General features: G+C 51.4%; 1 protein-coding gene across 2 annotated transcripts in view; it reads right to left on the reverse strand.

The window, feature by feature from the left end:
• The window catches only part of RYR1 (ryanodine receptor 1), a 127,422-nt gene that overhangs the window by 86,233 nt on the left and 28,566 nt on the right, over positions 1 to 12,623 (reverse strand). For both annotated transcript variants that reach the window (XM_081516526.1, XM_081516527.1), the window contains exons 24-33: positions 12,124 to 12,431; positions 11,189 to 11,391; positions 10,105 to 10,279; positions 9,723 to 9,931; positions 4,431 to 4,825; positions 3,075 to 3,207; positions 2,105 to 2,265; positions 1,356 to 1,521; positions 633 to 719; positions 242 to 468 (exon numbers count right to left, since the gene is read on the reverse strand). In XM_081516526.1, coding sequence (XP_081372652.1) covers positions 242 to 468; positions 633 to 719; positions 1,356 to 1,521; positions 2,105 to 2,265; positions 3,075 to 3,207; positions 4,431 to 4,825; positions 9,723 to 9,931; positions 10,105 to 10,279; positions 11,189 to 11,391; positions 12,124 to 12,431 — 2,064 coding nt within the window. The remainder of the gene's footprint in view (positions 1 to 241; positions 469 to 632; positions 720 to 1,355; positions 1,522 to 2,104; positions 2,266 to 3,074; positions 3,208 to 4,430; positions 4,826 to 9,722; positions 9,932 to 10,104; positions 10,280 to 11,188; positions 11,392 to 12,123; positions 12,432 to 12,623) is intronic.

Genomic DNA, 12,623 nt, shown 5'->3' on the forward strand with positions numbered 1-12,623 from the left:
CCCCTGGGGTGTTATCTGGACATGCCTGGGTTGAGTCTGCGTCTCCGGAGGTGAGTCTGAGCCTGCTGAAATGGATTGAGAGCCCCCTGGTGTGCTATCTGCAGAAAATAGGGTAGTCTGGGGCCTCTTGGGGTATTATCTGGAGCCCCAGGGGTAGTAGGGAGGGGGCACCCAGTGGGATCCAGACCCCAGAGGGCTTGAGGTACCCGCCCCACCCCTGGGCGCCAGGGCTGGTCCTGACCGGTTCTCCTCGGGGACGTGCAGCGCCATCATGGTGAGCGGCTCCTGGCACTGCACTGCCCAGCCGAGCCGCTCGCCTGCCCGCCGCGTCTCCACCTGCAGGAAGTGGTTAGGCATGCGGCTCCACGACACGGGCATCAGCATCTGCACCTCCAGCCGCGGCGGGCACTGCGGCGTGGGGTTCTTGCGTTCGCTCAAAAACATGGCGGCTGACAGCGGCATGATGTTCTGGAGGGCGCAGAGGTGTGCACAGGTCAGGATTCCCAGTCCGCTGGATCCCGCCACTCTGCTTCCAGGAAGACCTCCCAGACTGCACTCCCGCCACACACACTTCAGCCTGACCTCCCGCACCTCCTTCCTCAGCCTGCCCCTATTAACGCCCCATCACTGACCTTCTGTTTCCCCAACTCAAACTGGATCACGTTCTGGTGCGTGGGCAAGACAAAGACAGCAGGGAACAGCTTTGTGTTGGGTTCCACCTGGCAAGGGAAAAGAGGGCAGGGTGAGGAAGAGGATGAACTGGAGGTGGTGTTGACTCTAGATCCCAAACTCTGGAGCCAGTTACCCCAGCCTGATCCTGCTGGTGCCTATAGATTCAAACTTGGGCATAGGAGGCTCCACAGTGGCCCTGAGGTTACTCATGGACTGTACCACCTCTGATCCAGCAAGGCCAACCTCCTCCACTTCCTCAGGGCAACCTGTCATCTGCGACTTTGCAGATTCATGATGGAGGTATATAGGCCCTCACTGTACAATTCCTCTAATTTTGTTGTGTTCTGGAAACCTTTCATAATCAAATGTTGAAAAGGAAAATACCATTTTAGAATTCTGGTCCATTCTAGGGTTTTCCCTGATTGGCGAAAAGGTGGGGACTGGTACCACCCAGCCCAAGATGGAATACGGACCTCTCTTCAAGGTCAAGGCTCTGCTCTGTCTCCCTCTTTCTGGATGTCAGTAGGTGGTCTCCCAGGGACCTCCCATAGCTACAATACAGCTCTGGCCTGTCAAGAGGTTGTTTTTGTCCTGTCTCCCTGGGGTCTGTCCTCTCGGTGGGCTGTCCTGGGATGCTAGGACATGAGGATGCTATTGCTAAGTTGCTGAGGGGCTGGGCTCACCTGGAAAAAGGTGTTGCTCTCTTTGCCATTGGCAGTAAAGGTCATTAGGCCAGTGGCCAAGTCCACCAGGCAGCCAATGACAAGGTCCGTGTGGCTGATCCGGCCCTGCTGCCCGGGGCTCACGAAGTCTCCGCCCCACACCATGTAGCAGTTACTGCACTTGAGGCTGGAGGACACAGGAGTGGTCAGCACACCGATCCCCAGCCAAGGTGCTATGAACCCCTGGACACCCCTTTCCCCAAGCTCCCAGAATGCCAGGAATCAGAGTCCCACCCCCAAACACCCACCACCTGCAGACCTGAGCACTGAAACCCCTCACCCCAGACCCTGAGCCCCTCGGAACTAGAATTCTTAGGAGCTGGTGGTGGATGCTGGCAGGAGAAGAAGGAAGGGGAGCAGAAGGAGAGAACAGAGAAAGGAGGTAACCTAGAAAGGGGATGGCAAGATGGGAAAGGAGGGGACTTCCCTGGCGGTCCAGTGGTTAAGAATCCGCCTTTCAATGCAGGGGTTGTGGGTTCGATCCCTGGTCGGGGAACTAAAATCCCGCATACCATGGGGTAAACTAAGCCCTGACACTGCAACTTGAGAGCAGTGAAGACCCAGCACAGCCAAAATTTACCAAAACAAAAGCGGAGGAGGGAAAACTCAGAGTAGGAGCCATGGGGAGGAAGATAAGCAGGAAGAGAGGAGGAAAGGAAAGGGAGGTGCCCAGCATGCCTGCCCCCCACAGCCCCCACCCCTGCCCACACCTGCTGTGGATGTTGCCTTGCTCGTCTCCCATGGTCACTGTCACCGCCCGGACCTTGCTGAGGTCGAAGTTCATGTCGTGCTGGTGGTAGTCAGGGGTGACCCAGCCCACCCACACGCAGCTGGGCTCCTGGCCGGCAAAGACCCTCACGGAGTAATAGTACTAGAGAGGCAAAGGGGAGACCAGCGGTCGGTGGGCTCCCCTGAGACTCTTAGTTGGTTTCCCTGGATTCTCAGTGTCCTCTGGGGGTTTGGCAAGAAATTGCTGCATTTGAGACCCTCTCTTTCTGTATTTACTGATGTATTTCTAGATCTGGTAATCTTTTGGGACAGTTTTGTGATACCCTTAAATTTGGGTCCCTCCCACCACTAGGCTATTTGTCTCAGAAAATATTCCAGATTTGGGGAATCCCAAAACTTCATTGGGATTATTGTGAATTCTGGCTCCCAGGAATATACTAGTGAAAGTGAAGTTGCTCAGTTGTGTCCGACTCTTTGCAACCCCATGGACTGTAGCCTAACAGGCTCCTCCATCCATGGGATTTTCCAGGCAAGAATATAGGAGTGGGTTGCCATTTCCTTCTCCAGGAGATCTTCCCAACCCAGGGATTGAACCCGGGTCTCCTGCATTGTAGGCAGACGCTTTACCATCTGAGCCACTAAAATAGCTGTTAAATTTGGGGGTGGTGAGTTTACAAGGATGAACCCGGATATTGGGGTCTTGAGTCTATTTTGGTTTATCCTTGGGATTTGGGGATCCCTGGGAGTTAGGTCAGCATGCTTAATGACTTCATTGTGTTCCCTGCGAGTTTTAGGCCCTTAGCTATATGGATTTAGGGGTTCAAAGGGTTTAAATCAATGTGTACTATATTTTGTGGCTTCCAGTAGATACTGGGTTATCCCCAGATAAGGGCAATTACTGGGGATTATGGCATGGAATTTGGATGTCTACCGAGGGTCCTTGGTTCGCACCGTGGTGGTATTGAGGATGATCTCAGGGTCATCACGGTCATCAGCAGGCACCACCTCATGAGGGAGTCGGGGCAGAGTGGGTGTGGCTGGTGGCTGGGTCATCATAGCGGCCTTCTTGGCCTTGAACAGGAACCTGGTGGTGAAGAGGAGAGGCTGTCACGAGGCTCACTCTCCAGCCCAGCCCCCCAGCTCTCCCATCACAACGTTCATGCCTCCACATTCATCCTACGTATGTATGTACGTATGTGTGTGCATGCGTGCATGCTCAGTCATGTCCAACTCTTTGCAGCCCCATGGACTGTAGCCCACCAAGCTCCTCTGTCCATGGGATTTCCCAGGCAAGAATACTGGAGTGGGCTGCCATTTCCTTCTCCAGGGGATCTTCCCCACCCAGGGATCAAATCCGCACCTCCTGCATTGGCAGGCATTCGCAGGCGGATTCTTTACCACTGAGCCACCAGGGAAGCCCCACATCCATCCTAACTACACCCCATTTCTAATACCCAAGGCCTCGCTTCTAGAGGGATGAAATCCCACTTGCGTCAGGAATGTCCACCTTGGAGGATCTCTGTGTTTTCGGATGTCGAGTGACCCAGATTTAAAGGTGCCTCTGGGAACATGGAGGTTGTCTTGGGGAGCATACAGTGGTCCTCCCAAGTCAGCATGTCTCATGTGGATGCTAAAGGCATTTGGGAAAGGACAGCTCTTCATTGTGGCACTGTCTTGTACACTGAAGGCATGTGGAATCCCTGGAGCCCCCAGCAGGCAGTAAGTCTCCTCAAAACTGTGACAATCCAAAATCTCCCATCATTTCCATATATCCCCTCAAGAGACACAGAACTACATCCCACTGAAAACCACTGCCACCATAGGGGAAAAGCAGATTTGGTTTCAATCCAAGTTTAATGCCCTTTGAGGGTCTCCCTTAAAGTTAGTTTTTTTTTGGGGGGGGGATACATTTGAGACACAGAAATGACCATAATTTAGAAGACCAATGGTGTTCATTGGAATGCCTTGGGGATATAGATAACTTGACCAAGAATCTGAGGTCCCCTTTAGTATTCACAAATAATGAAGTCCATTGGATGAAAACCCAATAGGTACCCCAAGGACAGTGGAGTTCTTCATAGATATAGTGGGGCATCCCAATTTTACATTCTCAAGGAAATTAGAGTATCCCAGAGAAATTATACCCTTCACTTGAGACATAATAGAATCCCTCAGTAATCTGAGTCCGCCTAGCACATATGGGGCCACTTTGGGGATACAGTGGGGTTTCTCAAGTTATTGAAGTTGCCTAATTGAGGGGTTCCAGGACAGACCTCTAAACCCCACCCTGCCCCTCCCTTGACTCACCCTCTCTTCTTGTTCTTCTCTGTGGTAGCATCCTTCTCATTCTCTGCCCTGGGAGGCTGGGCCTCCACCCCAGCCTGGGCAGGGCCCCCGGGTGCCCCTTCCTTGGCAGTTCCTTCTTTGTTCCCCTCAGCCTCGGCCCAGTGCCCAGCTGAGCGCCGCAGGTTTTCATAGTCGGGATCAGGCTCCGCTGCCCGGGCCTCGTCCTCCGCAGGAGGCTGCAGGCCAGGGGGTGCCAGTGGGGTGGCCCCTGCAGTGCACCGGAAGTGCTGGTGGAACTGGACTGGAAGGCTCAGCCGGAGAAACAGCATCTCCACCAGACTGTTCTGCGAGCCCCAGGTGCGGTGGGTCAGGCGCAGGCAGGGGGGCGTATCCACGGTGCCATCCACACGAGTCACCTGTAGGGGGAGCAGGAAGCACTGAGCCAGGAGGTTGGGCCGGGGCATTGGTCCTAAACTTTATTACACAGAGTCACCATTCGGCCTTAGAGCACCGTGTGAGAATCAGCCAGAGACTCACTCCTCTGGGTGGAGGAACTCTCATGGGACACACAACCTGGCCATGGGTGCATTCACCTTCTGTCTGTCTGGACACTTTTGTACACGAGCAGCCCTGGTCAGAAACTGGAATCACTCAGGGAGCTTTCAAAACCTACCTAAGCACAGGCTTCATTCCAGACTAGATCATCCATCCATCCATCCATCTATTCATTCTTTCATCCTTCCTTCCATCCATCCACCCTTCTATTTACCCATCTATCCATTCATCCACCCATTCTTTCACTCTTCCATCCATCCATCTATCCACTGTTCCACCCACCCATCCATCTATCCACTCCACAAATACTTACTGAGCACCTACTGTGTGCCAGGCACTTTTCCAAGTGCTAGGAATACATCAGTGATCAGAACATGGGCCATGCCCTCCTGCTCACTCAGAGAGACCTCTTGGGGAAAGCAGTCCAGAAGGGTCAGAGTTTTTTTAAAGGTTCCCCAGATAAATCTTTGTTAAACTTGTTGTTTGTGGAAATACAACAATCAGAAGAATGCACACGTCATAAGTTCACAACACTGTGAGGTGCTGGAGAGACACGCCTGTGTCTCCAGCACTCAGATGGAGAAATGGACCACACAACCAGTTCCCCTGGAAGCCTCCTCATTGCCTGTTTAGTCACTACCCTCTCAAAGACAGTGAGGAATTCTGATGAGGAAAATGCAACAATCTGGCCTAAATAAGGGGCAGGAGCTGAGAGAGGGACAGGTGCCTGGCCTGTGAACCCAAAAGACAGACTCAGATTTTCCGGAGACTCTATAAACAACTAGAGCAGTGCCCTTTCTTTGATACCCCACCTCAAGTTGACCTCCTGAAGGACCAATTGCCAAGACAGACCTCTGTGCTCCTGTCAGCCAATGAATTCACCCCAAAAGTGTGCAACCAAAACTGTCTGCAGAATTTTTTTCTCTTCTCTCTTTCCTTTCTCTTATAAATTCTGTCTGGAGACTTCCCCGGCGGTCCAGTGGTTAATTCTTTTTGCAATGCAGGGGACACAGTTTCGATCCCTGGTTTGGGGAACTAAAATCCCACGTGTGCGTGTGTGTGTGTGTGTGTGCGCGCGCGCTTAGTCATGTCTGACTCTTTGCAGCCCCTTGGACTGTAGCCCACCAGGCTCTTCTGTTTATGAGATTCTTCAGGCAAGATTCCTAGAGTGGGTAGCCAGTCCCTTTGCCAGGGGATCTCCCCAATACAAGGATCGAACCCTCGTCTCCTGCATTGCAGGTGGATTCTTTATGGTTTGAGCCACCAGTTCAGTAAAATCCCACATGCCCTGAGGGCAACTTAGCCCACATGCACAACTACAGAACCCACATGCTCTGGAGCCCACGCACCTCAACGAAGATCCCCTGCGCCACACGACACAGCCAATAAATAAATTAATTAATTTAAATGAACCCTGTTTTGCCTCTGCTCCTTGACAAGTCTACTGACCGTCTTCCTCCTGTGATTTGTACACGAAGTAACTAAATGTCTGATTATTCATTCACAGTAACGCCCTCCTGACTTAGCATACCACAGAGTAGCATCCATCATCCTTGAAGTGTCTATGAATGGGATCTTACAGTATGTGTTCTTTTGTGTCTGGCTTCTTTCAGTCAACATTATGTCTGTAAGATTCGTCCATGTGGTTGTGGGTAGGTTAGTTGATTCATTCTCACTGCTGTCTAACGTTCTGTTCTTGGGGTTGAAAAAACCATTTGGGGGTGGCAAGTATTGGGAGGTTCCTGTTGGGCTTCCCAGGTGGCGCTAGTGGTAAAGAATATGCCTACCAATGCAGGGGACCTAAGAGACTCAGATTCCATTCCTGGATCGGGAAGATCTCCTGGAGGAGGGCATGGCAACCCACTCCAGTATTCTTGTCTGGAGAATCCCCTGGACAGAGGAGCCTGGAGGGCTACAGTCCTTAGGGTCACAAAGAGTCGGACACAACTGGAGCGACTTAGCACGCATGTCTATTCCACCATCCTCTCCCGCCCCAGGCACCTCTCTGGTCTTTGTGCCCCCATTCTCTCCTCCTACAACTCACTGTCAAAAGGAATCTTTCCAAAACTCAGATCTAGACTGGATAGTCCCCTGTTTAAAACCCTTCTATTTAAGATAAAAAATAGAATAAAAGTCAGGGAGTGGGGGATTCCCTAGTTGTCCAGTGGTTAGGACTTGGTGCTTTCACTACCAGGGCCTGGGTTTGATCCCTGGTTGGGGAACTAAGAGTCTGGAAGCTTTGAAGCTCAGCCAAAAAAAGAAAAGAAAACACCCTTCTGTTTTTACCTGGCCTAAAACGCTTCCCCACAAAGAGAAACACAGTAACTTGATGGTGGTAACAATAAACATATAGTCAAAGTTGATATAATCAGCCATAAAACATAGTGCCGTGGTGTGCCTCTCTGAGATCCTGCATCGAGCAGAATACAACCTCATTGCCATGATGTTCCTGCCAAATATGTGTAACATGAACCTAATCGTGAGGAGATATGCATGCATGCTAAGTAGCTTCAATCGTGTCCGACTCTTTGTGATCCCATGCACTGGAGTGTAGCCTGCCAGGCTCCTCTGTCCATGGGATTCTCCAGGCAAGAACATTGGAGTAGGTTGCCATGCCCTCCTCCAGGAGATCTTCTCAACCCAGGAGTCGAACCCAGGTCTCTTATGCCTCCTTGCATTGGCAGGCAGGTTCTTTACCACCTGGGAAGCCAGAGGAGACATGAGACTTACCCAAATTGAGGCATATTCTGCAAAATGACTGGTCTGCACCCTTTAAAAATACCAGTGTCATAAAAGACAATGAAAGGCTCCAAAACATTTTATATACATTAAAGACCAAAGAGACATAGCAACCAACTGTAACGTGTAACCCTGGCTTGGATTTTGGACCAGAAAAATAAAAAGAGACATTATTACCACAATGAACACAGTTTGAATATGGATTGTAAATTAGGTAATAGTATGTATTGATGTTAAATTTCCCGATTTTCATAACTGCAGCTCTGTAAGAGTATAGCTTGTTCCGAAGAAATGCATATTGAAATATTAAGGGATAAAGAGGCGAGATGTCTCCAATTTATCTAAGTAATTCAGAAAAGAAAGTGCATGAGAGGGAGATCGGGGCTATGCCTGGGAAGAGAAAACTGATGATCAGAAGGAGAGTCATATTCCCCCGGTCACAAAACAGGGAAAAGGCCAACTCAAGGCCTGTCTGATTGTAAAGTACCAGCTGAAGCTCAGCCATGTGGAATGCAAGTTCTTCCTAGGTTGAGAAAAGGACCATCACTTTGGTCTATATGGGGTTTTTATGGTCAGAATATGACACGGGTTTAACCTTGAGAAAGAAAGGCACTAGGGTCTAAAAATTAGGATACTCAGATTAATGAAGAGTTACTAAAAAAATAAGTAACCCCTGAGACTTCCCTGGTGGTCCAGTGGTAAGGAATCCACCTTCCCATGCAGGGGACATGGGTTCAATCCTTGGTCAGGGAATTAAGATTCCACATGACACAGGGCAACTAAGCCCAAGTGCCACAACCAGAGAAGCTTATGTGCCACGACAAAGACCAAGCACAGCACCCCCACCAACAAAACTACTGCCCAAAACCACCCTAGATAACAATTACTAAGGAAGCTGCCAAAATGTGCCCAGGGATTTATATTTCTTTAAGCCTTGTTGTTGGCTCAGCAGTAAAAGAATCCTCCTGCAGTGCAGGAGCCACAGGAGACGTGGGTTCGATTTCTGGGTTGGGAAGATCCCCTGGCGGAGGGCATGGCAACCCACTCCAGTATTCTTGCCTGGAGAATCCCATGGACAGAGGAGCCTGGCGGGCTACAGTCCATAGGGTCACAGAGTTGGACACGACTAAAGCAACTTGAGCATGCAAGCAGAAACCCTTGGTGGGATCAAATAGTTATAAGGGCTGAAAATTTCCAGTGAGGTCACTTAATCCAGCTTCTCTTTCCTCCCTTCTCCCATTTTGTAGGCAAGCTACCTGGAGCTTAGAAAGGTGTGTTTTGCCAAGGTTATACCCTACAATTAAACTTACTTAAATTAAAAGACACTTGCTCCTTGGAAGAAAAGCTATGACCAACCTAGACAGCATATTGAAAAGCAGAGACATTTCTTTGCCAACAAAGGTCCATCTAGTCAAAGCTATAGTTTTGCCAGTAGTCATATATGGATGTGAGAGTTGGACTATAAAGAAAGCTGAGCACCGGAGAATTGTTGCTTTTGAACTGTGGTGTTGGAGAAGACTCTTGAGAGTCCCTTGGACTGCAGGGAGATCCAACCAGTCCATCCTAAAGGAAATCAGTCCTGAATATTCATTGGAAGGACTGATGCTGAAGCTGAAACTCCAATACTTTGGCCACCTGATGGGAAGAACTGACTCATTGGAAAAGACCCTGATGCTGGGAAAGGTTGAAGAAAGGAAGAAGGGGACGACAGAGGATGAGATGGTTGGATGGCATCACCAACTCGATGGACATGAGTTTGAGCAAGCTCTGGGAGTTGATGATGGATAGAGAAGCCTGACGTGCTGCAGTACATGGGGTCGCCAAGAGTTGGGCACGACTGAGCGACTGAACTGGTACCCTACAAGGCAGCCCTGGGAATCCACTATCCTGACACTCACTTCTATAAGGTTTGTGGTCTAACATATTAACAGAAGACGAAGAGAAGCTTGGGGAAGAGAACTGTGGCAAGAATGAGGTATAGAAGCAGATCTGAGGGTGTTGAGTAGGGTCGGTCCTCACCTCATAGTGGGGGTGCTCAGGAGGCACTGCCTCAAATTGAGGAAGGCCTTTGCTGAACCAGGTGGTGACTGGGCGCTGCATGTTGATGGCAAATGGCTCAAAACCTTCCTGGAGGCCGCAGATGGCAAAGAACCGCAGGGAGCTCACGTCCTGGCCCAGGTTCAGGTGACCCACCTGGCCGGGTCCCAAGCTGCACACGGGCAGGAAGCCTGGTGGGAGGGGATAGATGGGCAGGGGTGAGGGTAAGTGGGTGAGGCAGGGGCAGCCACGGGGAGGATGTACCATGGAAAGAGGGGATGGAAGAACGGTGGGCTGGAGGGGGCAGCGTAGGGTCAGGTGAGACGGAAGAAAACCAGAGAGGGGCCCCGAGGCTGGACCTTACCATCCCCAATCTCAATATCGCGGAAGGCTGTTTCCGAGCCGGAATCGGACATGAGGACCTCGCCATTGAGGGTGAAGATGATGGTGTTCTCTGTGAGGTCGATCATGCAGCCCACAACGTCTCCCGACTGCCAGGGACGCCCAAACGGTTCACTGCCCAGGTGCCAGCGCTGACCCTGTGAGGAGTGATGGGGAGATGTGGTGTGAGAGACATACAGAGAAATGGAGAGATACGGGAGCAAGGGGAGACATGTCAAGACACACCAGCAAGGTGTCAGGTCCAGTGCATGGGAGATAGAAGAAAGGTCATCCCCATAGCGTCCTCCGTCTTTCCCCACATTTGCACCCATGGCCCTTGGAAGGTAAGGGCTAGGCGTTCATGCTTTCCCTTCCCATTCATCTCTCTATCTCATCCCTTTTGCTTGGATTCTCTGTTGTTTTCATGACTGGGACTGTAAAAGCCACCCAAGTGGTCTTGGAGGGTTGGGGGAAGCAGAAAGTAGAGGATTGGAAACGAAAAACTAACCTGTCAATGTCCCTCATATGTACCCATCTATACCCATATGCCCCAGAATAGATACATGAATAATGAAATGGATAGATGGATGGGAAGCCGGTGTATGGCTGGATGGAAGAATGAAATGAAAGCTGAGAGTCTACCTGGGTTGACGGAGGGAAGAAAGAAAGTACAGAGAGACACATAGGTCTGTGTGGGTGGGTGGATAAATAGATGATGTCTGTATGCATTAAATTATTGGATAGATGAATGAATAAATGAAGTCACAAATTGGTTATAAAAGGTGAATGGCTGAACTGACAACTACCTGAATAGATGGAAACGTGGATGCCTAAGTGATTCTTTGGACAGACGAGAAGATGGATAGATGAATGGACAAATGGATGGTTGGATAGAGAGATGAATGTGGATGGATATATGCACAGAGTGGGGGGGAGGATGGAGGGATGAATGGGAAGGTGGATTCAGGGATGGGTGGACAGAGACACAGATAGAGAGGCAGGGCTGGATTGCATGAGTGTGGGAAGGATCACAGAGCCTGGCAGAGTGGAGCCAGGGAGATACCCACGCGGTGCCCGTTGAAGACATAGGACAGCTCATCCGCTCCCAGCTCCACGTCTGGCCGCAGCTCGGGCCGCGCCCAGCCCACTCGCATCTCGCCAGTGGTGACCGCCTCGAACTCAAAGTACCAGCGGCCGCTCTGCACCACATAGGATTTCTCTGCCCGGAAGATGCGCACCCGGTCCCAGCGAGACTGTCTTTCCACCTGACCTGCACATGGGGCCAGGGAGAGTAAGAGAGGCTGGGTTGGTGGGGGAGATGAACAGCTTTTGGTGTTAGAGAAGAAGAACTGGACTCTCAGAGCAGTCACAGAGAAGTAGGAGGGACCTACTGAGACTTCTCGTCCATCCCTCTAGCAGTCAAGAGTTTCAGAGAGGAACTAGTGATAGAGACATGAAGGGAGAAAGTTGGGTTGGTCACGGTCATGGTCTGCGGTGAAGGGTCAAGATTAAGGTCGATGGTAAGAATCAAGGGCTGAAAGCAGGATCAGGGAGAGGGAGTCAGAATCAAGGTCAGGAGAGGATAGAAATTGGGGTTGGAGGCAGGGGTTGAGATTGGGGTCGGTCAGGGGTCAGTGATAGGTCAGCGGTCGAGTTAGGAGTAGGGCTTAGAGGCTCTCTGAGTGCTTGGTTGGGTGGCTCCGTGTTGTACACATAGTCCAGAGGTTAGGGGTCAGGGGTCAGAGCTGGGGGTCGGGAACTGGAGTCAGGGGTCAGGGGCAGAGTTCACTGGGTTCCTGGTGGGCTGCTCAGCGTAGCAGCTGTAGCCCAGGCAGGGCTTGAGTCAAGGACAGTGGTCTAGATGGGGTTCAGGCTCGGGAACAGAGTGAGTGTCAGGATTGGGAGAAGTGTCAGTGTTACAGATGTAGCCCACTGAGGGGCTGAGTTGGGTCAGAGATCGGAGTCCAGGGGCAGGGTCAGAGGGCCTGTGGTCAGCACTCACTGGGCTCCTGGTCGGGCGGCTCAATGTTGTAGCCGTAGCCCAGCAGGGTGCGCACGGCCTGGCAGAGGCTGTCGCGGTTGCTGCGCTTGGTGGCCTCATCCAGCAGGCGGTAGGGCACGAGGCGAGGGTTCCGGCGGGCAGGGATGTCCTGCACGGCGCTGTAGCTCCAGCCCTGGGCCACTCGGTCTCGCGCCCACACGTTGTGCCCGTTCTCCGCCAGCCGGTCCACCAGCGTGGTCTGCGCGGGCGTGAGTCTCACGTGGCTCAAGTCCAGTGGTGCCGGCTTGTACCCGTTGCTCATCATGTACCTGCGGGTGGTTGGGGGAGCCAGTGGGATGAGACCCTCACCTCCACTATTGGGCCCTGTGCCACGGGATCCCTGACTTCTGACCTTGGTCCTTAGGATCCCATGGTCTCTGAAACTTTTGACCTTTGATCTCTGATAGCAGGATTCTTTTTCAATATGTTTATTTATTTGGTTGCATGGGGTAGCATGTAGG

The sequence above is a fragment of the Giraffa tippelskirchi genome, chromosome 7, assembly GCF_054371585.1.
Source record: "Giraffa tippelskirchi isolate mGirTip1 chromosome 7, T2T-mGirTip1v1.2.pri, whole genome shotgun sequence".
NCBI lineage: Eukaryota > Metazoa > Chordata > Mammalia > Artiodactyla > Giraffidae > Giraffa > Giraffa tippelskirchi.